General features: G+C 36.9%; 2 protein-coding genes across 2 annotated transcripts in view; both read right to left on the bottom strand.

Annotated features, from left to right (window-relative positions):
• Positions 1–25,233, bottom strand: part of LOC131041310 (probable arabinose 5-phosphate isomerase) — a 71,484-nt gene that overhangs the window by 4,600 nt on the left and 41,651 nt on the right. The gene's annotated exons all lie outside the window — the stretch shown is intronic.
• LOC131036324 (uncharacterized) lies at positions 16,842–17,915 on the bottom strand. Its single transcript, XM_057968173.2, has 2 exons — positions 17,388–17,915; positions 16,842–17,272 (listed from the first exon to the last, which is right to left on the bottom strand). Exons 1-2 carry the CDS (start codon positions 17,877–17,879, stop codon positions 16,889–16,891), a joined length of 876 nt encoding a protein of 291 aa, XP_057824156.2. The 5' UTR covers positions 17,880–17,915; the 3' UTR covers positions 16,842–16,888.

Here is a 25,233-nt window from a genome sequence, read left to right as displayed (position 1 = left end):
GCTTACTAAGAATAATACAATAAAATCAATTACAACAAGTCAAGATGTGATGCATCATGTCGGCTCAACAACTATATTAATTGATTAAACCAACTCCATAACGTGTCGTGCTGATCTGGAATAGATAACGCATGCTGGTCCATAACCTAGACCGATTTGCCGATAACAGCAAATATGTCAACCCGGTTAGACCAATAACCAAATCTCCAAAGCCAAGTGTCCAAACCATGTCTTCGACATAACCAAGTGATCTCCAGATGATAACAAGTCATCCTCAGTGCCAGTGAACCAAATACCGATGACTGTGCATAAGTCACTGAACTTGCCGGTGAACATAACCAAAGATCTCCAGAAGGATAAGTGTGGATAAGTGTTGACATCAATGACAAAACTAATGCAACATATCCATAATACCAACAATGCCAAGCCGTACGATATGTACAGCCCCTCCATCCATGCAATGGATTTGGACACCGAAACTACTTTCCTTCGGCCGCGTTCAACTCCACAAATATTTTATAATGTGTAGTGCCAGATAGACCATATAATTAGATTAACACAATTTGGCACGGAATGAACACTAGACATGCAAGTAGAAATTCAGACTCAGTAATGATAGCACTTCAGATTATAATAATCTTGGACTGAGGGTAGAGAAGAGTAAGGTGAGGAGTTACTCCCACCGAAACTGTGGATGCCAAGTAGGGACGATCTTCCACCTCCGAAATGGCTGACAACGGAACTCCAACTAGAATTCGCACATACAAAGAAAATACCAAATTCTCACATACCTACAACAATGACAGACTCGGCCATAAATATGGGCTCTGGGAAATTTCTCGAAAGGTTACAAACGGGCCGACATGACCAAAATAAAACTTGACTAATTAAATAAAGGGCCTGAAAGATTTATTATTAAATTTGGGGCCACACAATAAAGTATTTTTAATTTTATTATTTAATTATATATCAAGGACATCACACCAGTGTTGACACCAACCACCAATCATGACTATGTATGCTTCTCAATTGATGCTATATTAAGATGTTATAATAGGAACACTTCATTTGGTGCTTTAAAATGAACTTAGATATGTTCTTTATCTCCTATTGTGATCATAAAGCATTGATCATGACTTAGTGGATTGAGCCCTTTAGATCCAATTTGAGCTTAACCGGAACCACCCGGAGAGTGTTTCATGGAGTCCAATTGTGGATTCTAGTTGTGTTGGGTTGTTTTGTGTCATATTGTACTAGTTGTGGGTGTTGTGGGTTGAGTAGTGGTAAAATGAGTCCATTCAGACTCTGCCTTGTCTTGTAGGAGCCCTTCGATGACCCAGTGTCACTCAACTTGACCTATTTTCGCACCGTTCATTTATTCCCAATTTTGGGATCGTAAGCACATTTCAACTTCACCAAGGGGTTTAGGGTGTTTGGGGCTTCATACAGCTCATCCGAGAAGCTCACTAGTTTTGGATGAATGCATGTCTCAAGTGTAAATGTTATTGCAATTTCCAATTTAATGAACAAGTTATATGCTAGATGGTGTATTTAAGATTTTGGTATTATTACTATGACAATAATATTATCGTCTTTCTTTTCTGCAAGTAAGGAGGATGAACATGTATCGATTTCAATGTCATTCCTTTTCTTTCGAATGATGTATATATAGTAAAGCAGTCACGATCAAGTGGCACCTTGATCGGACATGTCTTTTAGACATGTCCGACAAAGATGTCACTTGGACGTGACTGTCTACCGATTCACTCGGTGTTTATGATAACTTAATCGGTGCCATTGTAAATGATAACAGATCGATATAAACACACCCGATAATGAATCGGTGTCAAAGCAAATGATAACAGATCGATATAAACAAACCCAATAATGAATCGGTGTCAAAGCAAACAAGCCCGATAACTAATAGCATTTAGATCGACACTTAACTATGTTAAGGAGGTCGTCGATCTAATCCATCTTTATCCAATATCAATATCATAATCAAGATCAAAGTTACAATCTGATAAACATATTCAGTTCGGAAAGCATAAATCAAATAATCTAATAGCATAGATGAGTAAACCAAAATAGAAAGGAGGAGATTAACGAGTTAGGAAAATCTTATCTTGCAGAAGCTACTAATGCATTAACACTCCCTCTTAGCTTTGGAAGATAGATAAAGTAACCTGCATCACATTTCTTTTTCCATAATGTCAGTCTCCAAGAATATATATCATCTATACATATGATATGAAGTATCATCAGGACATAATATACAAATATAAAACATCACTCTTAAGCATGTGACATAGAGTATCACCTAACCATGTGATATAAAAGATTCATCATTTCATTATGACAAGATATCACCTAAACACGTGATATCAGTATTGCCTAAACACGCAATACTAAGGATAAACATATGAGGATGGTTAGATTCTCATCTTATCCAGGTTGTGATATGTGCACAAACATTTTATACAAATGTTTTATCACAACACCATCATAACACATCCATGACATACCAGAGATCCAACATGATAACTGGTTTAGAGAATCATAAGATCGTCACCTTATGATGTCTACATACAAGTGTTCATAATCTAAGAGATTGTCACCTCTTAGATATGAACACAGGGGGTGAAACCCAGAATGTCTCAACATGACAAAAGAAGTTTACACATTAAACATCTTATTTACAAAGCAGATTACCTTTCTATCATACCTAAACCTTTTCTGAAGTGATCAACCTTCACTCTGGAAAATGGTTTGGTCAAAATATCTGCAGTCTGATCTCCTGTACTAACATATTCCAATTTGATCACATTTTTGTCTACCATGTCTCGTACATAATGGTATGGAATCTCAATATGCTTAGAACTGTCATGAAATACTGGATTTATAGAAAGCTTTATGTAGCTCTGGTTGTCACAGTGAATGACAATGGGTTTCATGGGTTCACCAAATAGTCCCACAAGCAACTTCCTAAGCCATACTGCCTCTCAAGCAGCCATGGAAGCTGCAATGTACTCGGCCTCGGTGGAACTCTGTGCTACAGAAGACTGTTTTCTGCTAATCCAAGAAATCATAGCTGATCCTAAACTAAAGCAGCACTCTGAAGTGCTTTTCCTGTCAGTCGCACTCCCAGCCCAATCTGAGTCTGTAAATCCGTGTAGATCTAGATCGACTTTCTCATATTTGAAACCAAGGTTTAGAGTACCTTGTAAGTATCTCATAATGTGTTTCACTACAATCAAGTGGGTTTCTTTAGGCTCACACATAAACTGACTTAAGGCATTGACTGCATAACAGATATCTGGCCTTGTATTCACTAGATACATGAGACCCAATCATCTGTCTATAGAGAGTAGGGTCAGTGGATTGTGACTCTGTTGATGCTTCCTTAAGTTTATGTAAATTTGTTTCCATGGGAGAGGTCATAGGTCTGCAGTTATGCATTTCGAATCTCTTTAAAATGTCCAAGGTATACTTTCCCTAGTTTAGTATAATATTTTCAGAATTTTGCCATATTTCCAAACCTAGGAAGTAATGAAGGAGTCCCAAGTCCTTCATATCAAATTCTTTAGATAAATCTTTCTTACATTGATTTATGAGGTGATCTTCTCCTGTGATTAGTAAGTCATCAACATATAGAATCAATATTAACATATCACCTTTATTTTGTTTGTAGTAGAGATTTGGATCTGCATCATTTTTAGAGAAGCCTAGTTTAGAGAGATAGGTGTCAATTCTTTCATACCAAGCCCTGGGAGCCTGTTTAAGCCCATAGAGAGCTTTCTTGAGTCTGCACACATGAGACTCTGCACCCTGAATTTCAAATCCTTCAGGTTGCTCTAGGTAGACATCTTCTGAGATCTCACCATTAAGAAATGTTGTTTTAACATCCATCTGGTGCACCTTCCACCTCTTTGCTGCTGCAATGGCTAGTACTGTTCTTACTGAGGTATATCTGGCCACAGGTGCAAAGGTTTCTTCATAGTCTATTCCTTCCCTTTGAGAGAACCCTCTAGCTACAAATCTAGCCTTGTGCTTTTCAATACTGCCATTTGCAGCATGTTTGATTTTAAACAGCCATTTTGATGAAACAACTGATTTCTTAGTAGGCCTAGGAACGATCTCCCAAACATCATTCTTCATAATGGACTGATACTCTTCAAACATGGCATCCTTCCATACTTGATGTTTAAGTGCATCTGATACATTGTTTGGTTCATCTTTAGAGAGATCATTCATAAGAGCAACATAGCTAGTGAATTTATTAGGTCTTTTGCTTTCCCTGAAGGTTCCTAAAGGAGCAGCAAACTTCTGAGCTTTTGCTACAGTCTTGGTGGCCCATAGAGGTCTTTTCTTGAGGTTTTCTCTAGGTAGGATTGGAATTTCACCTATAGTTTCCTCAAGATTCTCCCTCTAAAGCTCAGGAGTAGGATCTTCTTCTATGTTAGGAGTGGGGATATAGTTTTTAGGCTTTATTGTACTTAGGGCTCTTTTGAAAGCTAAATCTTCTTCAAAGATTACATCCCTACTAAGTTCAATATTTCTCTGACCATGTATATATTCTATAGGCCTTGGATGTTTCACTATATCCTACAAGTATTCCTCTTTTTCCAGAAGGTTCTAGTTTTAGTCTTTTCTCTTTAGGTACATGTATATAGACAGGACACCCAAATATCCTAAGGTGGCTGATATCTAGCTTTAGTTTGGTAAATACTTCTTCAGGAGTTTTATCTTCAAGATGTGAGGGAGAACACCTATTTTGTATATACACAGCAGTGTTAGTTGCTTTTGCCCAAAGATTGATATTTAGATTCTGATCAAGAATCATGACTTTGGCAACTTCTACAATTGTCCTATTTTTCCTCTCAGCTACCCCATTTTGTTGAGGATTATAAGGTATTGTTAGCTCCCTCTTAATCCCTAAGTTTTTACAAAAATCTTTAAATAATTCTGATGTGTATTCCCCCCCATTATCGGTCCTTAGGATTTTAATTTTATTTCCTGAGTGGTTCTCCGTCAGTGATTTGAACTCTTTAAACCTACTAAGGATCTCTTCTGATTCTTTACACTTCAGAAAGTAGATCCAAGTTTTCCTAGAGTAGTCATCAAAAAATATTACTTAATACAAACATCCTCCTAGAGAGGGAACGGACATTGGTCCACATACATCAGAATGAACTAACTCTAAAACTTTGCTTGTCTTCCTAGTACTATTATGGAAGGCACCCTTGATATTTTTACCTAGGGCACATCTCTTGCATGCCTCTGAATGATATTGCTGCAACTTAGGTAAACCTGTGACAAGGTTTCCCATAGATGATAAAGCTCTATAATTCAGGTGGCGTAGTCTTCTATGCCAGACCTCATTTGCATTTGTTGCTTCATGAATTAGGGCTAGGTTGGGCTCTGTGCACAGCTCATACAAATAGCCTTGTCTTTGACCAATGACTTTAGCTTTCTTGATGGAAGAATTTCTTGGCCAAGCCAACACCTTGTTCTCCATGAAGGTTACTCTATATCCGTTATCTTCTAGGGCTGATATGGAGACTAGATTTCTCTTGATGCCGGGGACATATAGTACTCCTTCGAGTTGCAATGATATACCTGTCTTCAGTTTGATGGTGCAGGAACCAATTCCTCTAACTGGATGTTAGGAATCATCTCCGATGGTTACTTCCTCATCATTATCCTCTCTCATGGAGTCTAGCACTTCTCTAAACCCTATAATGTGTCTGGATGAGCCACTGTCGATCACCGAGGAGTTAGATTTATTTGATGCATGGCTTGTAAGTGCTAAGTAGAGGACATAGTTCTAGGAGTCATCTTCTCTTTTAGATTTTCTTGTTCTGGCAAATGTGGCTTGTTTGGCTCTCTCTGGACATTTTGCAACAAAGTGTCCAAACTTATCGCACCTATAGCCTTGAATATGTGATAGATCTCTCTTTGAAGTGTTCTTGCCTTGATGACCCTTCCTCTTCCTAAATTGCTTCTTCTTGGTTGTCTTATTTGTGTTAGTATTTAGAACTTGAAGGTCTTCGTCTATGTTCTTTTGTTTTATTCCCATCTTGTTCAATCTTGATTCTTCTTGGAGACAATCGTCCCTTAATCTTTCAAACTTAGGATACTTGGACCTTGCACTGATGCCTTGGACGAATGTACTCCATCCACTAGGCAACCCATCTAGAGCAATGAGTGTTAACTCTTTGCTTTGTATCTCGTAATCCAGAGTTGCTAGTTTGTCTCTTAGAATTGATATCCGCATAAAGTAGGCATTGATTGTCTCCCCCTTGTTCATGGTGATATGATTTATTTCTCATTTTAATGCCAGAGTTCGACTTGCATTTGATATCTCAAATGTGCTTTCAAGTGCTTTGAACATTTTATAGGTTGTCTGATGTTTTCTTATGATGGGCATTATGTTGTTTCTCACCCCATCAACTATTATTTTTATGGCCTTTTCATTTCCCTCAATCCATGTTGTTTTGTCAAGTTCATTTTCAGGCTGGTCATTTTTAGTTAGAACAAATGAATCTACTTTGTTCTCTTTTAAGATCATCTGGATTCTGAACTTCCAGGCTGAAAAATCATCGCCACCTCCGAGTCTGTCTTCGAATTTGATAGCGCTGGCCATTGGAGAAATGTGATGTAGTATATAACCTTGTTCTTAAATTATTCACAAAATTGAATAGCCTCAAGTTCGATCAACGTGGCTCTGATACAATGTAAATGTTATTGCAATTTCCAATTTAATGAACAAGTTATATGCTAGATGGTGTATTTAAGATTTTGGTATTATTACTATGACAATAATATTATCGTCTTTCTTTTCTGCAGGTAAGGAGGATGAACATGTATCAATTTCAATGTCATTCCTTTTCTTTTGAATGATGTATATATAGTAAAACAGTCATGATCAAGTGGCACCTTGATCGGACATGTCTTTCAGACATGTCCAACCAAGATGTCACTTGGTTGTGACTGTCTACCGATTCACTCGGTGTTTATGATAACTTAATCAGTGCCATTGTAAATGATAACAGATCGATATAAACACACCCGATAATGAATCGGTGTCAAAGCAAATGATAACAGATCGATATAAACAAACCCGATAATGAATCGGTGTCAAAGCAAACATGCCCGATAACTAATAGCATTTAGATCGACGCTTAACTATGTTAAGCAGGTCGTCGATCTAATCCATCTTTATCCAATATCAATATCATAATCAAGATCAAGTTACAGTTTGATAAACATATTCAGTTCGGAAAGCATAAATCAGATAATCTAATAGCATAGATGAGTAAACCAAAATAGAATGGAAGAGATTAACGAGTTAGGAAAATCTTATCTTGCAGAAGCTACTAATGCATTAACATCAAGGACGTCAATGTGAATTCATCAATTTGGAGGATGCCAACACATCCCAGGGATGCATGAGTGAGTCAAGGACACTTGTGCAATCTAGCTCTAGTGTCCTCAAATGTGCAAGTGTCCTACCCGTTTGAGTCTGTATTCGAAGCATTGCAAAGGTAGCGACATCAGGGAACTAAGAACCCTCAAAGGGATCTTGAGTAGTTTTGGGGTGAGTTTGGATGGTGTCAGGGGCATCCGTTTGCAATTAGGATTTCATCGAAGCCCATCCATGACACCTAGGATTTAGTAGCTTGTCTTGTTTGACATATCAAGCTTGGCAACTTTGGGGATGGTCATGATGATCCTAAACACCTCTTAGACCTTGTCCTAGGGTTTGGGAGACCTTCCCCTTTTACCATTTGAAGTTTTGTGTGTTTAGTCTTCCGCTTGTACGTAGTCAGTAGGCTATGATTTGACCTAATTTTGAGGTTGGAGCATTGTTCGTGTATATGTTATGTATGTTCACACTTAATTACTTTAAAAAATTAAATTTCCATGTGATCCATGTATGATTTGCTCTTATCCTCAGGGTTCCTTGGCAAGGCATTACACAAAGCATAGACTGACCATATACAAGCCCCGGTTCAAATTTCTTAGGCTCTTGAAGATCTAGATGACAATATCTCTATTGCCCTTTATTGAAGCATATATTTTCCAAAATTTGCTAATATGTTACACTTTGTAAATTTAAATGAATAACAATTTTAAGAACATTGTGACAAATACAAAATGGATTTGGAGCAAACTTGAACTCTCCAAGATATGGAAGCCTTTGTTCGGGATATTTTGCTTTGGCACTAGAGAGTTGTATTGTATTTATAAATGAAACAATTTCACAGTGTACTAAGTTATGACTATTGATTGAAATCATCATTCCAACAACTAGGAAAAAGTTAACCCACTTCATCATGCCATTTATGTACATAATGCTTTGATTCTAAATTAACTATGTCAATATGTCAATAATGTTGTATATTTAGCAAAAAATCATGGATCAGAGTAAGAGAAGCTTTCAAATCTCCAGGCTAAGTAAGCTAGCTATTGGATCATATATATTTGTTTGGAATATAAAACATTTTGATTAAGATGGTCTCACAAAAAAATGAAATTAGTAAAACTAGAATTAGTTTGACAACTGGAAATCAATATTTTATTTTATTTTGGTAGGTAAATAGTAGCATAGGGGCTGCACCCATTAAATTAATTATAAAGTAAAAGTTATTACATCTCCTCATAAAGAGAAAACTGGACACCCATTAACAAGCTCCAAATAAGCAAAAGGAAAGCCCAAGCTACCAAAAAAATGCATAACTAGGAAGTCACTCCAACTCAAGTGTGTGAGCGTAGTTGCATATTGAATTTGATATCCTTTTTCTCTCTTTCTTTGAACCATTGTCCAAATATCTCCTAGTGTCCCAACACCATTTCCCTCATCTAGCTTATAGAAGGGCCCATCTAGCATCCCTAGTGCTCCATCCCCATCACTCGGAGACAAAATTCTTGGGCTCTCAACCTGCTTGGTCAACCCCTTATTTCTTGAGCTCCCAACCTACTTAATCAACCCCTTAATTGGGACCTCGGTTGTTTTGCCACTGTCACTTCCCTTATGAGAAGAATCAACATTCATCCTTGATGGGGACTGTGCTTTTTTGGGTGGAGATGTATGCCTCTCATCCCTAGTGGAAGCATTGGAATCCACATCTATGGTTTCCACATCCATATCCAACTCAGCCTTTTCCACCAAATAATGGTGTGAGGAGACTTCTCTCCACCAAGTAGCTTGGTTGTCAATTCTTCATTTGTCACATTGGGCAGCAACATGCTCAGTATTTAAGCATCTCCAACAACCGAAGGAAATACCTTCAAAGTCTAAAATTTGAGTCTAGCAACCATTTTTGGTGTTGAGTGATATTTCAGTAGAAAGATCTTTAATGCCATTGATCTCCACCAAAATGCGAGCATATTTTGCGTGAATAATTTGAGGATCCCTCATCAACCCCCAAATTTTTTTCCAACGAGTTGCCAATAGCTTCAAAACAAGAATCAAACCAAAACTATAAAGGAAGGTTCATGTTGTGACCTTTTTCACACATCGCCCCATTGCAAATAGGGACCCTCTCTTTTCCTGCTTTCTAGGGTTTTTGTTAGTGTCCCGTGGCCTTCCGCTTCAGTTTTGCCAAGCCTTGCTCAGTTTTGAATGGTTCAAGTCCTAGAGATTGATAGCTAGTTTTTGCAAGCCAAGTGATACCAGAGTTCGGACACCACCAAAGTGCCTAGAAAGACCAAAGGACGAAGATAGCAATTGATTTGGATGAATTTGGACAACTTTCTATTTTTAGAAAGTTTGTTTTTTTGCTTTTTCCTATTTTTTAGGAAGTTTTGTTTTTGGCATTTTTAGCCCAATCCTTGGTATGGCTATTTTTAGAAAGTTTTGCCTATTTTTTAGGGATGTCTATTTTTTGCTTTTTCGAAATGGGGACCTAGGGTTTGCACTGATACCACTGACCTGCTTCGACCGCGATCCAAAATTTTCAAGTTTGACCCAAAAAGCTAAGTTCGTATATTTTAGGGGGTCATGGCACATTCAAAGGATAATCAGCTTGAAAAATCATCTAAGTCTGAAATGTCATCCTCAAATGTCTTGAAATTTGGCTATCTGGAATGTCATCCTGATCCTGAAATTTGACTATCTGGAAAATTGAAGAATCCTCCAAAAACTAGATTTTGCATTATAACTCCTAGAGGTCCGAAACCACTCTCAAACATCCTAACAATATATATGAAATATAACTTAAATGTTATATTTCATATATAGTCCGCCCTCTTGAGGCCTTCCAAAAGTCCGCCCTCTTGATGAAGAGTCTCCAAACTCCACCCAAGGTGATGATGCATGGTGAGCTTCCAAAAGTCCGCCCAAGGAGGACACCTTCCAAACTCCGCCCTATGCCTTGAGAAGGTAGTGAAAAGTCCGCCCATGATGGTGTGCAAGCTGCCTTGGTATCCTTCCAAAACTCCGCACTATGATGGAGAGTGCCTAAAGTCCGCCATGTAGAGGGATGTCAAAAGCCTGCTCATGATGGTGTGTAAGCCTCTTAAGGCCTCCCAAAACTCCGCCTTAGAGGTTGTCTCTTCAAACTCCGCCATGCCTTGAGAAGGTATCTAAAGTCCGCCTTGGTAGTCATGCCTTCAGACTCTGCCCTATGGTGGAGATGTCATAGAAGTCCGCCCTCCTTGATGCCTTCCAAAGTCCGCCATCCTTGGTGATAGACCAAAAGTCCGCCCTTGGAGACGGTTTCAAAAGTCCGCCATGTTTGATGAAGATAGCCATGTCCTTCCTAAACTCCGCCCAAGCAAGATGATGGAGGTGCTTCAAAGTCCGCCCTAGGAGGAAGGCATGTGAAGTGAACAAGAAAGAAAGTCCGCCTTCCATGAGCTAGAAAGTCTGCCCTACCTAGTAAACACTTCCAAGTGTAGTGTCAAAGAACCTAAAACCTCCGCCCTATGTAAGAGACATCAATGATGGCAACATGAAGATTGGAAGTCAGTAAATGGAGAGGTTAATATGATGCAATATGAAAGAGAAGTGATGACAGAAATTTAGCTAAGTATGAAGTGATACTTGGTGCCAAGTAGAAGTCCACCCTACACTTGGACATGCAAGATGTTGTGAGGTGTCTAAAGTCCGCCCAAGGAGAGAGCCTCCAAAAGTCTGCCCTATGAATGGGATGAATGAAGTTTAAGGCAAGCAAACAAACATGATGAAAGAAGTCATAAAACTCCGCCCAAGCATGAAGTTGAACATTCAAAACTCCGCCCTACTCTTGGAAGTCAAATAAAGTCAACAAGAATGTGAGTGATGTCATCAAATCTTCCCAAAAATCAAACTCCTAATCAAATTAGAAAGCTGGAAAAAGAGATTTTCAAAGATCATTGAGTTGAAAAGTCAAAATGGAAACTCAAAATTAAAATTGGAAAGAAAAGGATTTTCATACTGAGTTCAAGATTAGAAACTTTTTGGAAGATACTATTTTATGAGCCTAGTTCGAATTAATAAACTAAAAACAATTTAGAAACTTGCATAAGTAAAGGATTTTCGAACTAAAGAAGATGACAACACTTTCTCAAAGATTTGAGTTAGATTTAGAAACATGAGTTGGATGATTTTGCGTGTTTCTAATTGGGAATTCAACTTCATTTACAAATGCATCATTTGAAGGAGAGCATAGTGAAGTGTTTGCAGATTGGAGTTCATCTGGAGAAAATCTTGATATTGCTTGCAGTTGGTGAGCTTCTTGACTAAGGTTTTACAAATTTTGGAGTGAAGCCAGCTGGTATAAGGAAGAATTGTTAATTCTTTCTGAGTTTTCTGAGAAACTTCCAGCCTTATTTCAATCTATTCGAAGGTGAAGTTGAATTTACAATGCAGATTTGTGCATTTTCTGAGTTTTTTTCAGAGTCATTGAAAATGATTTTAGTGGATTTATTCGAATTCTTAGTGAAGGAAAATCATTTTATTGACCAAGTAAAAGAGAGTTTTTGAAGTTATAACACTTGGTGTTGGATTGTGATCACAGTCATCCTTAGGATTGAAGAATTTATATACAAAAAACCCTTTTTGTGGCTAAGTATGAAAATGAAATAAAATCTCCAAACACTTAGCCGTTCCCAACCTCGATTTTCTTTAATCCAAGATAGATTTCTAACTTATTTTCCTTTGGTTTCACAGGTCGCGGGAGGAAATAGAAGCAGGATCATCATAGAGATCGCAGCTGGAATTTCAAGCCAAACAGAGGATTGAGGACAAGTTCACGAGCAAAGTTCATCCGAGCATGGAGATAGCCAAAATTTGGCTAAGTATGAGAAAATTCCAATTTCCTAAATTATGATGAAGGCATGGAGAAATTCTTCTCCAAATGTCAGGGTATTGAGAGGGAGGGCATGATCACAGCGAATGCCTGAACAACTTGATCCCATCATTTCATATTTGCAAGGGGTTATCTAGAGCTTTTACCCTCCTCCCGCGCAACATAAATTGGCAGCTGAAGGCAGGATCGTCACAGAAAACACAAATGGAGTTTCAAGCCAAATTTAGAATTGAAGACGGGACCATGAGCAAGGTTCGTCCAAGCATAGAGAGGGCCAAAATTTGGCCAAGTATGAGAAATACTTCGCAAAGAGATTTCTTCTCCAAATTTGAGGCACTTGAAAGAATCTCATGGCATCAAGAGAGAAAAGTCCTTAGACTTGGTGAAAATATGGAAAAGTTAAATAAATTTCCAACTTCTTGAAGGATTTCATCTCCTGAAGAAATTAGAAAAAGACAAGCTCCCAAGCAAAATCAAATGGTGACAAGAAGGAATCAAATTTCCATACTTAGACAGTTTCTTGACACAAATTGGAGAATTCAAGGAAGACATCCAACACGTTGAGGTGGCACCTCGTCATCTTCCAACCGATCAAATCGTTCCAAGTCAACATGTCCAGGTTCAATGAACCTGACTTATCCAGAAGCTTCTAGAAGGGCACACTTCACAATGCAACAACCTTCTATTTTCATTGATGGTTCATATTTAGCAAGAAGGACAAGTGTCCCAAATGTAATTTTCTCATTGGTCGAGGGTAGTTAGTTTTGGGAAACCCTAATTGGGGTTTGTAGCTTTCAATCTGGGCCCTTGATCACTGTTTGATCTCAACCGTTCATTTATTTTTGAAAAACTATATAAGGCTACCTCCTCTCATTTGGAGAGTGTGAGGTTTTTGATGTATTGTTGCGTAAGGTCATTTCCAGATAATATATTGCATGTGCGTTTTCTCTTAAGGCTTTGTAATCCCTGTTGTTTGAATGATTTGCATGGTTTCAATTTCCTCAACACTTAGTTAAAGTTAATTTAGATTTGTTTTCATTGTCGTTAATTTGAATGAAGGATTTGATAAGTGTCAATTGATGGTGTATCTCCGCTCATACTTTTGGTAAATGGATGATTTCCATTTTACCGTGCAAAGTTAGTCTAAGCCCATCCTCTGTGCATCCCAACATCTTAATCATAAGCACAATCCATCGAAGATTGCACCGGCTTTGTGTAGTTGTCCCTAGTGTGGCGAAGCAAGGTTTGGTTTCTCGAGAGCACCCAATCAATACCGTCTCCAGAGTTCGTAGGATTAGATTAGCCTTCCTGAACCCTATCTCTTTTCTCCTTTTTGAAAATCTAAGCCCAAAAAATCTAAAAAAAAGAAAGAGCCTAAAATTGCTAAATCCATCTAAGTCCAGCAGTTCATAGACATTTGTTAACGTAAGTCCCCCTTGAGATTTTCAGCATACACTACCCAAGAAGCTATTTCACTAAAGTCGCTTGTTCGCACATATAGACCTTGGAATCAGTAGTGATTTTTCAAGAGAGGATAGAATACCTTCGGGTATCCTATTCTAATGTTTGGTAGATGATAAAATAGACACCAACAGTTCGGTAGCTTGACCCAAATCGGAATTGTAGTGAAGGATTTAGTAATCGGGTCAAATGCAAGGTGCCACAATTTCAACATTAGTAAGTGCTCTTCACAATCCCATTAGTAATCACAAAGAATAGTGAAACGATCCCTCAAATTATCAAAGATCACAATGAAAAACTCTCGCCCACAAGGGTAAATCTGCACATCGCCCACCAAATTGGGGCACTAGGTGTTAGAAATCTACTTATGAAGCTCTACCAGACTTCGCCACAAGCCCTGAAATCTCCCAATCAGGCCATGCTTTGCAAAGAAAGCAACATTTTCATCCAACTCATGCAAAATAACCTCCCCAAAATCAACTTTTAGAGGGGTTTTAGCAAACTGCAAATACAGAGGTGTTGTCTAATGCATCCGGTCCATTTTCTGGGTTTTCCAATTCCCCTCCCAGCTCGCCCTAGGATTCCTCCCATTCAACCTCTGATAGGGTCTTTCGCTCCACTTATTGACCCCAAAAGTCGGATCCAAATCTCTTTTGGAGCCAGCCCTAGTTGCTGCCTATGAGAACGCCCTAGGGTTCATAGTCATAAAGCTTGTGGCGAATCCTGAGCCATTCTGAGAGCACACAACAGCTATGGCCTGCCTTCCTGAATCGATCGCATCGTTATTGATCAAATTTTTGCCATAATCACCACTCGCGAAGGGCATAGGCAAAATGCAAGAAGAAATCTGTTTGATGTTTCCCTAAGTATTAATCCCATCAAGCAGAACACAAAGTCACCATGCCTGAAACTACCATTCATCTTGCCAATCTTAGTCCCAACATCATTAAGTTGTGAAGAGGCAGTAGCAGAAACCCTAGTCGAAGAAGGCATCAGGAGCAATCCGTAGGAATTCAAAAAGGCATTTCTATGTGTGTGTCAACAACTGGAAATCAATATTAATAATAACTTTCAAAAATAAATTTGTATGAACAAATAAACTGATGACCATTAATTTTTGGAAAAATATATTAAAAACTCTTGATATTTAATAAATCATATAAAATTCACAGGAAAATATTTGCTTTTCTAGGGCATTCATTTAATCTGGCGTATTGACAAAATTTGCCACATATATGCACTGAATCTATCTTTTGCAATACCATGGATTACGAAGAAGGAATTTGACATAAAAATTAGATAAATTATGGTGACTTTGTCAATGCAATACATAATCTTTTCATTTTCCTCAGTTCCTATCAATGTAAGTGATCAAATAAAAAATGCCAATTTACTAGGATTGATTTTGATAGTGAGCTGGTAGGACTTATGGTCCAACAGCCTTTCTTTCTTTCTTGATAAACCTATTTCCATGCGTGCCTCTAAGAACATGTACCAGCCTCTCATCTATTGACATCATCCTTGAAGGATAAAGATACCAATGACATGACAAATACCAAAAATTATATGCAATATTTCATTCAGTATGCTTTCTACATTTGGCATTCTTTTCCATTTTAAATTTTCAGAATGAGAAACAAATTTTTACCCTCTTTTTTTTCTTGTTCCATAATGGACTTTTTTTTTTTTTTCTCATCTACAAACCTTAAATGTTTGTCTTTTTTAATCCTAACACTAAATGTTAATTAATTTTATGTTTATTTGTTATTGCAATATATTTGAAATTTATAAATTATTATAATGTCAACCCCAATTAGAAAGAATCCAAGTTGGAAAGTCTTCTTGACATTATGCATGAGGTCAAAAACTGAAATGGAGTCCTTTGAAGAGAAAAAAGACCTTAAAAATAGGCAACAAGACAAGATGACATCCGTAGGCCAAGTTCAAGGAGACTTCTACTTCTTCCATCCTTCCATTCTCTGACTTAGTTTGCAAATCCAATTTAGATTCATATATTGTAACTCACACTACCCCAATTTCCCAATCACCCCTTGAGACTTGAGAGTACAATCAAAATAAAAGCAAGCCTCACATGGCAAGGAGTACAACAAAGACTTTTGATTCTATTGTTCCATTCTATTTCATGTGACCCAGTAAATATATTTTTATTTTTGTTGTAAAGTGATTTTATGATTTCTTTGTCTCTTTAAAATTTAAAGGTTTTTTGAATTTAAATTCTAAATTTTTTACTTTTCTTTTCTTTATTTTAGGTCTCTTTATTGGCAAAATCTAATAGATGCCATTGTTGGTGGATCAAAGTTCAAAACCCCTAATGACGAGGAGATAAAAGACCCAATTTTATGTGAAAAGGTGGCAAATGTGAAGACCACTAATGCTAAGCAACGTGACCAAAATCCACGAGTTTCTTGAAGAAGTGAATTTATCCATGAAGCCTCTAAAATCCACGACCAAGTGAGGAAATGGAGATTTTTACATGACAGTGGAAAATCCATGATTTTTGTTTAAGCACATGGATTTTTCCTCATTCACTAAAAATCTATGATTTTTGTTTAAGCACATGGATTTTTCCTCATTCACTAAAAATCCATGAAATTTTTTATGTCCTTGCATTTTTCCTTAACATGCTAAAATCCTAAGTTACCGGTTCCGGTTCGGATTCGGGTTCGGATTCGGGTACGGGTTCGCGGATTCGGCAAAAAAAAAAAAATTTGGGTACGGGTACGGGTTCATCCGTACATATATATATATATTTTAATTTTTTTTAATATATATATATATATATATATATATATGTTCAAACTTCAAACATCAAAATTATATATGTTCACAGTTCAAACATACAAATATGAAACATCAAACATACAATGTAACTTTCCCATACAATGATACATAGATGATAACAGATAAATCATAAATTAATAAATCATAAATCCATAATTGCCAATGCCAATAAATATTCTGATATTGATATATCATAAATCATAAATGTAATATCATATTCATAATTTGCAAAAAAGATAATATTCAAGTTTCAAGTTTCAAAATGTGAAAATGTCATGACACAATAAAGTATAAAGTTATACATTCAAATTACAAGCCATCTATGGGATTTAAATTCCATATTCATCTTCATCTGAAGCATCCAACCCAAGTCCACGGTCATCAAGTGGTTCAAATTCAGCATCAATTGAACCAATATCAAATGGAATGCCACTCCCACTAGCTATGTCTCTCTCAAATTCCATAACCGCCTCGTCTATAGAGACTTGGCAAAGTTGTGCAACTGTAGCATCTAAATCAGCACACTCAGGGGCTAGATCCCAATTCCTTGTTACACCCTCACTATATTCAGGGTCCTTATGTGACAACAAACGAAGGTTGGAGTGTACGTAGACCAAATCCTCAGCTTTCTTTGCACCCAAACGATTACGTTTGACTGAGTGGATGAAGGAGTATGTACTCCAATTCCGCTCAGCTGAAGAAGAACTTGCAACCTGTTAAAAGTTAAAACATAATTAGAAATTTACAAATTAAAATTATAAAATAAAAAAATGATAGCATCAAATGGAATTGGAAAACTATAAAAATAAAAAATAAAAAGATACATACTTGGGAGTTAAGTTTAATTGCAAGAGGCTGCAAGTAAATGGAGCCTTGACCATGTACATACCACCACTCATCAGCATCCATCCCATATCTAGCATTAAGAGCTACAACATCATGATTTTTTGCAGATACAAATTGGCCAAACTCCCTCATGACAATATTTCTTGTCTCCTCATCTTGATATATCTTTTTAAAGGCAGCCCTATAGCCAGAAGCAACCTCTGCATCTCTATATGGTGGCACCCTCCTTGGTGTTGCAAGCATCTCTGCACTATAAAATTTTGGCGTCAAAGCAAATGCTAAGAGATGTAAGGGGGTGGTCATCTTGTTCCAACGGTCAACAACAATTTTCTGCACAACTTTGAAAAATGTTTCCGTTGGGTCATTTTCTTTTCTATTTATTACTTCTTTTATTTTTTCCACCATGCAATCCATGCCATCATAAATCTCGCCCAAACATGGGCGATCAGTATCAGCATACCTGATCATGCTCATGATGGGCTTAGTGAAATTCAAAACATATTCCACATCATCCCACCATTTCTCACTAAGGATCAATGCTCTTACTTTTAGAGCTCTTTCTGTGTGGGACTGCTTACATACACTCCACAAGCTGTTGATGACCATAGAACTCAAGGCGTCTCGCACCTTCAGAAGTCGTCTTAAGACGAGCGTGTGAGATGCAAATCGTGTTTCAGCAACCTAACATGACATAACAAAATACACAACATATATCAAATGCAAGTCTATAAAAAATACAAATTTAAAACTAAAAAATTAAAAAATGAAATTTAAAATTAGTAATTATAAATTACCTTCAACAACTCCAACTTGGAGAAGGTCCTGAAAATGGCTTGTGACATATGATGATTAGTCACAAACATTTGAATCTCCTCGCCCTCCGCATATAGTTTTTTCACCCAATCAATTTGTGTGCCAAGCTTTTGCATGATTAAATTGAGTGAGTGTACTGCGCATGGTGTCCAAAAGATGTGACCATATGTAGCCTCCACTATAGTCCCTGCTGCCCTACAATTTTTAGCATTGTCAGTTACAACTTGGACAACATTTTGAGGCCCCACCATGTCAATGCATTCTATCAAGATATTGGCAATGAAACTTGCATCTTTCACTTGCCCCTCACAATCCACTGCTTTCAAAAACATTGCCCCTTTAGGACACACTGCTATAACATTGATCAATGGCCTATTTTTACAATCTTTCCATCCATCAAAAACAATGGTCACACCTGTTTCCTGCCATGTATCTTTGATGACCTTCAACTGTAACTCTATGGATGCTTTCTCCTTTGCCAATAAGGTGGTTCTCACCTTTTCATACCCTGGACAAACATAATCAGAAGGTGTATTGCAAAGAGTATGCACCATGTCCCGAAAGTAAGGTGATCTAACAAGGTTGAAAGGAAGCCCATTGCCATAAAGGCAACGTGCAATTTTGGAATCTGCAATCTCTCTCAGTTCATTTTTGAAGGCAAAATCCAATGGGCCTCTTTTCCGTGAAGCCACAACATTCCGATTCTCTACTGCATCAACTGGTGGGTTTTGCATGAAAGGATGTGAACCAGCTGGTCTTGTGGAGCCAATGCTACTAGAAGGCCTCTTAGACATTGAGCTTTGATGGACAAGAGGATGATCAGTCTTTGCTTTGCTACTTCTCCTATCAGCTTCCTCTTGTTCTCTAATATATCCCAAAACTAGAGCTTTTGGCAGCCCCTTGCCATCTGATCCCTTACAAAATTTTATTCCACGCCCAGGGATGAAACAAAGGTGGCCTTTCACTCGATAGTATGAGCTGGTATACTCAGTGCCACAATGGTTGCATTGCCAAACAAAACCCCCACCACCAGACACTGGCTTGATCATTGTTGTATAATGCCAAAGTGGTGAATCTTGATCAATTTTAAAGGGGGTATTTTCATTTCGGACATTTGCAACTAAACTAGAGCTTGCACTTGCACTTCCAGTTCCAGCCATTATGTATGATTATATGAATAGTGCACCTAAAATGAAAAGAGAATGCACAACATTATTGAAAAAAATTATTAAAATTTTGGTATTATAACCCCATACTATGCATACAAAGTGTAAAAAAATATACAAGACTTCTTTAAAAAAAATTAAAAAAACTTTAAAAAACTTTTTAAAAAAATTTGAAAATTTGAAAAAAACTTGGAAAAATTCTTGAAAACTTGAAAAAAATTCAGATTCACTTACCTTTAATGGCTAAATCCTTCTTCTCCAGTGATTCCTATGCCTTTGATGCGTGTCTCACACCTTCGTAGTCGTCACCTTCGAAGAAAAATACAAAAACTAAGAACCCTGATTGTAGAGAAAAAATCTTCAAAAATGCAAGTAGAATAGGTTGAATGCATGTTTTGATGCATGAAATGCATCATAGAGGGGCGAATTAGGGTTTAGATGTATTTAGAAGATTAAAAATATTGTTTTTTTATTGTTTTTAAATGCTTGCTAACCCGTGGGCCCCGTTTTTGGGAACCCACGAGCTTGGGTTCACCCGGGTCCTCCTGGGTTCGCCCTGGGTCCCACCCGGGTCCTGCCCAGGCGGCTGGGTTCCCTGTGGGTCCTGCCAGACCAGGACCAGGACAGGGCACGGACCAGGACCAGGACCCAGCCAAAAAAGGGGAGAACCGGTATCACAGCTAAAATCCATGAAAAAGGGTAAATAAGCAAAATTTTCCTTAAGATGCTTAAATCCACGATTTTCTCTCCAACTCATACATTTTCCAAGCATTGTAAATTCCATGAAAAGAAGACTTGGAGATGAATGTTTCCTTGCCTTGTAAAAATCCAAAAAAAAGTAAGGAAGAGCAAAATTTCCCACGAGCAAGAGAAATCCACGAAAAATGTAATGAAATACAAATTTTCCCAAGCATTGTCGAAATCCACGAAATTTCCCACGAGCAAGAGAAATCCACGAAAAATGTAATGAAATACAAATTTTCCCAAGCATTGTCGAAATCCACGAAATTTAGAAAGAATTCAATTTTTTACTTGATCAAGGAAAATCCACGAAATTGTGGAGTTGTGTTTGATTCAATTAAGAGGGAGGTCAGCTGGAGTATTCAGTATGCATGGCATGTGACAAGGAAATTTATCCAAGCGTGTGTGCATCCTAGGACTGACTTTCAAAGAGCCTCATGAGGGTTGAAATAAAGTTTAAATCAAAGTAAAATTAAACCAAAAAACAACCAAGGCCAACCCTCATTGGACTTGATAAGTTTCATATAAATGCAAGATGATGAGCAATCATTTCTTATTCATTCAAAAACAATTTGATCTGATTTAAGAAGCAGAGCAGACCTGTGAATTTCGACCTACAGCAGCAAGAAAGGATATTTGAGACAATTCCCAGCAAGGAGTTCAAAACCCAATCAGGCATTCACAAAGGAGCAGGTATGGATGACAAAATCGCAAGAAGATAGCTCTTGGAAGGGGAGTACAAAGCAGAATACACCCAGTCTTGAGAAGATTTAACCATTAATCAAGAATTTTCAGATCTAATTATCATTTCCAGTTTGTAAAAAGGGGTTTGTTCATGTTGTTTCACAATCATTTCAATGCAAGAGTTTCAACTCTCAGTTTTTGTCATGATCAACTTAATGTTTCATCTACAAATCATAATTTAGGCCGTGTTTTCTTTTCAGGTTTGATGCAGTGTGTGATTGCATGATGAGGATGAAGGGATGTTTCAACAACAATATGAAGAAGATCAACATCCAAGATGTAACATGGAGGAGACAACAAGAAGATCAAGTCAAAGTCCAAGTCATGCAAGGAATGAAAAGATGATGGAGGATGAAGAGGTGAGTGGAAGAAATCAACAATGCAATGAGGAGGAATCATGGATCAAGTCATGCTGGGAATGATGCATTGGATGAAAGAAGAAAAGGTGAAGGGTATTGAAGAAAAAGAATCCCAAGTCAGTTGAGGAAACAAGAAGAGAAACACTTCAAGGAGGAATGAAGAGTCAGCTGTAAGATTGGATAGCATCAAGGGTTCATTCAAGGCAAAACAAGAAGAATACTACTTCATCAGCATGAAGGAAGAAAGTCATTATAACATGAAAGGAAAAATTGCAATATGCGAAGTTTTACATCAAAGAATCAAGGTCAATAACATTCAAGGTGAAAAATTCCAAGGACAAGGATTGCAATACAAAATGAAAGCATCACAAGAAGAAAGATTCCAGAGTTGAGAATGGAAATGCATGGAGAAGGACATCACAAGGTGGATTCCCAAACATGAGAATGAAATGCAAAAATGAATGATAGTTTCAGAAGAGTTAAGCAAAGTGAGAAACTTGATCATCAAGATGATGAAATTTGAATGTAATTTGCCCACTTTGATATATGATTTAATGATAAATAATAATAATAATAAAATTAAAATACAAAAGAACAAAAATAAAAATAAAAATTAAATTAAAATATACAAGAATACAATTAAATATAATTAAAATTTGATTAAAGTTAATGAATGGTCAAAAAGGCATGAAACGATAAGTTGTGACTCCCCCAAATATGAGGTATAAAACGGAGAAGAGAACTCATTTAATGGGGGGATAATTGGGAAATCAGAAGCACAGATCTGATTTAAATAAGAAGTGCAGATCTGATTGTGAAAGGTTGTGTCCCTTTCAAAGGGCAGAAACAATGAAGAGTTGCACTCTTTCAAACGGTGCTAATGGTGAAACGGTGTGCCTCTTGCCAAAGGGTATACATGATGAAGAGGTGTGAACTCTCCCTCAGATTGAGAGATATAAAGGAAAGGAATCAAAATCATCCAGTGACATCACCATCAATCAGATCAGAACTGTTATTAAGTTACAGGCAATAACATCCTTGTTCTTGGTCATATGCATGGGGATGTACTTAATATGTATGATTAATATATGAAGCCTGATAATGTTCTTATGCAGAATTTAATAGTAATATTAATATAGACTGCAATATGTATGACAGTCATACTTAATTTCATATACATTCATAGTACATGAATGACTATTATATTAATGGCCTAGACTTAAATCATTCGCTATTGCCTATGAGAGGATAGGTTGGTTTTGTATGAAGAGGTGGAGTAAATCATCACGAGATAGGTAAGCCCAAGATGGGGTGTGGACAGAGTCCTGAAACCTTGAGGAAGCCTACTTGTAGACTAGTTTCCAAGCGCCCTATGACAGTAAATCCCCGTTGTCTGTTAAGGTTAGGAAGAAGTCGGGATGGGGCCTATAAATATTATTTATTGATTGTATTATGAATAATTAATTGTTCTCTAGTTTCAATAATGGGATTAAAGGCATGATAAGTGTGGTGACATATGGTTTAATTATGGGAAACAGGCTTTACTCCTAGTAGGGGACATTACATTGAACGATCACATCAAGCAATTGAATGATATTCAGTATCAAGAGATATTGTTAGGGATATGTGCAAGCTGAGGTGGTGCCCGATCATCATTGATCAATCAAGTGATGCTAAGTCAACAAGTCTATATGCATTGAACCTATTTCATTTAAGGAAGGAGCAAGTGACATGTGCCACTACGTCAAATATTATATAGTGTACCTAACCTTATCTCTCATTGGTCCACATTCAAGAGGACCTGTGTTCAAAATGTTGTAATGATCTCATTGGTCAAAATATTAAATGTAAGCGATGTTAGTTCAAGTTGTAACTAACCCTAATTAGGGTTTCATTGTCTAAATCTTGGCCATAGATTGTAAATCAATCTTGGCCCTTGAATTGTAATCGGGATGTCTATAGAAGATTTTGCATCTTCATTTGTAAGGGTTAATAACAAAGTAATAGATTTACAGTAGAATAGGAGGAGGAAGCTAGAGATTGTTGCCAAGACTATGTGGACATCAATGCATAAGTTTCATTGAAGATATGGTGGATCGCCCTGTTGTGTTCTGTATCTTGCATGGTTTCTTGTTACTTCTCAGTTAGTTAAAGTTCATTGATCTTGATGGAGAAATTCGATGATATGTGATGAATTCCTTGGCTCATACTTTTCGTGACTTGTTGATTGTGAGCTACAGTGTAAAGTTAGTCTGAGCCTAATTATTGTTGCTAAGTTCGATTATGGATATTCGTTTGAATTGCACCAGTATTGGGTATTTAAATGAATGTTTATGATATGAAAATCATTCACTACCTTTGGAGTTCGCATCAGTTTTGTGTAGTTGTTATCATTGCAAAGCAAAGCTTGGTTTAAGGAGTTTGTCTATCTGAGCACTATTCATTCATCATTGTTCATAGGTCTAAATTAGATTGGATTCTCTCTCCCTTTCCCTTTTGATTTTTCTTTGTTTGAGTAAGTTAGTTTTGAAGAGTTCCAGCTACAATTCATAGACGTGAGTCCCTTTGTGATACCAGTATACCACATCATTTCATTGAGTCTATCCAAATTGCATTCTCAAGACTTGACTAAAGAAATCTTGGGGTAGTCTTAATTGATCACAATATTTAGCATATAAGGTTTCCTTGTTCAAGAGAGGATAGAATGCTTACTATATCATTCTGTGTTTGGGATGTCATAAAAAATACATTAAGAATGTTGTTTACAAATTACAATATATCTTTTAAAAAGCCATCTAGCTGACAGCCACCAAAACTTTATATTAACATCTCATTTATGAATTCCAATGCTTTGCAGTTTGCAAAGATACTTAACAGATGCTGATTGAAAACTTTAATGAATTTTCACGCAATGATCAAAAAGCAGATTTTACACTAATTTATTTCATTTTCAGTTAGCATCTGTTAAGTATTTTTTGGTAAATTCACAGATTCAATCTAATATATATGATTCTGTGATTCAAAATTAAAAAAAATTCCGTGGTAACTCTTGTGAGTACTTTACGAATTTTGCAAGTACTATGGATAAGGCACCTGTTGTGGGTCTTGTTGAGGATATTTCAGTTAAACCATCCACTTTCACAACACCCACAGCAGCAGCAGACTATTTGAGTTCTAGTCATAGATGAAATTTATGATTTATAACTTTTATTGATATTGGAAAATTCACAGGTTGAAATCGTTTTGTGGTCTCTAGTATATATTAAAATCTAATTTTGATATTTATATGATGGAAACTAATAATATGTTATACAAATTAAGTAATATGTGTGTTTTTAAAAAATTTGTGAATTTTCAAGTGTTTGATAAATTTGTTGAGTTTTTACTTTTAAAATTTTGGACTTGCAAGTAATTGCCAAGTCCGAGTTTTTCAACTATAATTTATACTATATCATATGATACTATGGTAACTAACAACTACACCATAGGAAAATAAATACTGCCACAATCCATTTTAACTTTAATAATAATATGTTAAGCATTCCAACATTGGAATTGCCCAAGTAGAAGGTGCTCTATGTTTGCTGCGACACCTTTATTGTTGCTTTTGTGAGTCAAAAAGAAAAATGAATGCCTTCAAGGATCTTCTCGACATCAGAATAGTTCTAGAATTGGGTTGGAATTGCCACCTCAACATTGGAATCACACAAGCACGCTCTATGTTGTTTCCACACAATTTTGCACAAGGTAATTTGAATATATACCCAATTTTAGTATGGCTCATACCTGGAAATGCTACTCTCTCTAGCCAGTTTGGTATTATAGGATAATCACCACAAAACTAGAAGAAGACAAGGCAACTAAAAGTAAAATAGTGGCCTGAATGTATCTGAATATGGATTTCTACCCTCAAACTACCAGCAATATGGAAGAAGACAAAACAAGTACAAATAAAATTAGAGGCCTAAAATGTTAAGCATCTTAATATGAATTTCTATACTCAAA

Source organism: Cryptomeria japonica, chromosome 11 (assembly GCF_030272615.1).
Source record: "Cryptomeria japonica chromosome 11, Sugi_1.0, whole genome shotgun sequence".
Lineage (NCBI taxonomy): Eukaryota > Viridiplantae > Streptophyta > Pinopsida > Cupressales > Cupressaceae > Cryptomeria > Cryptomeria japonica.
Note: the sequence above shows the minus strand (reverse complement) of the source record. Positions and strands in the feature narration are given on the sequence as shown.

Excerpts from the sequence above, each read along its gene's own strand:
- LOC131036324 (XM_057968173.2), bottom strand. The coding sequence starts at position 17,879 with ATGAGCATGATCAGGTATGCTGATACTGATCGCCCATGTTTGGGCGAG. Across the intron at positions 17,273-17,387 it reads CAATTAAACTTAACTCCCAA|GTTGCAAGTTCTTCTTCAGC; the intron begins GTATGTATCTTT and ends AACTTTTAACAG.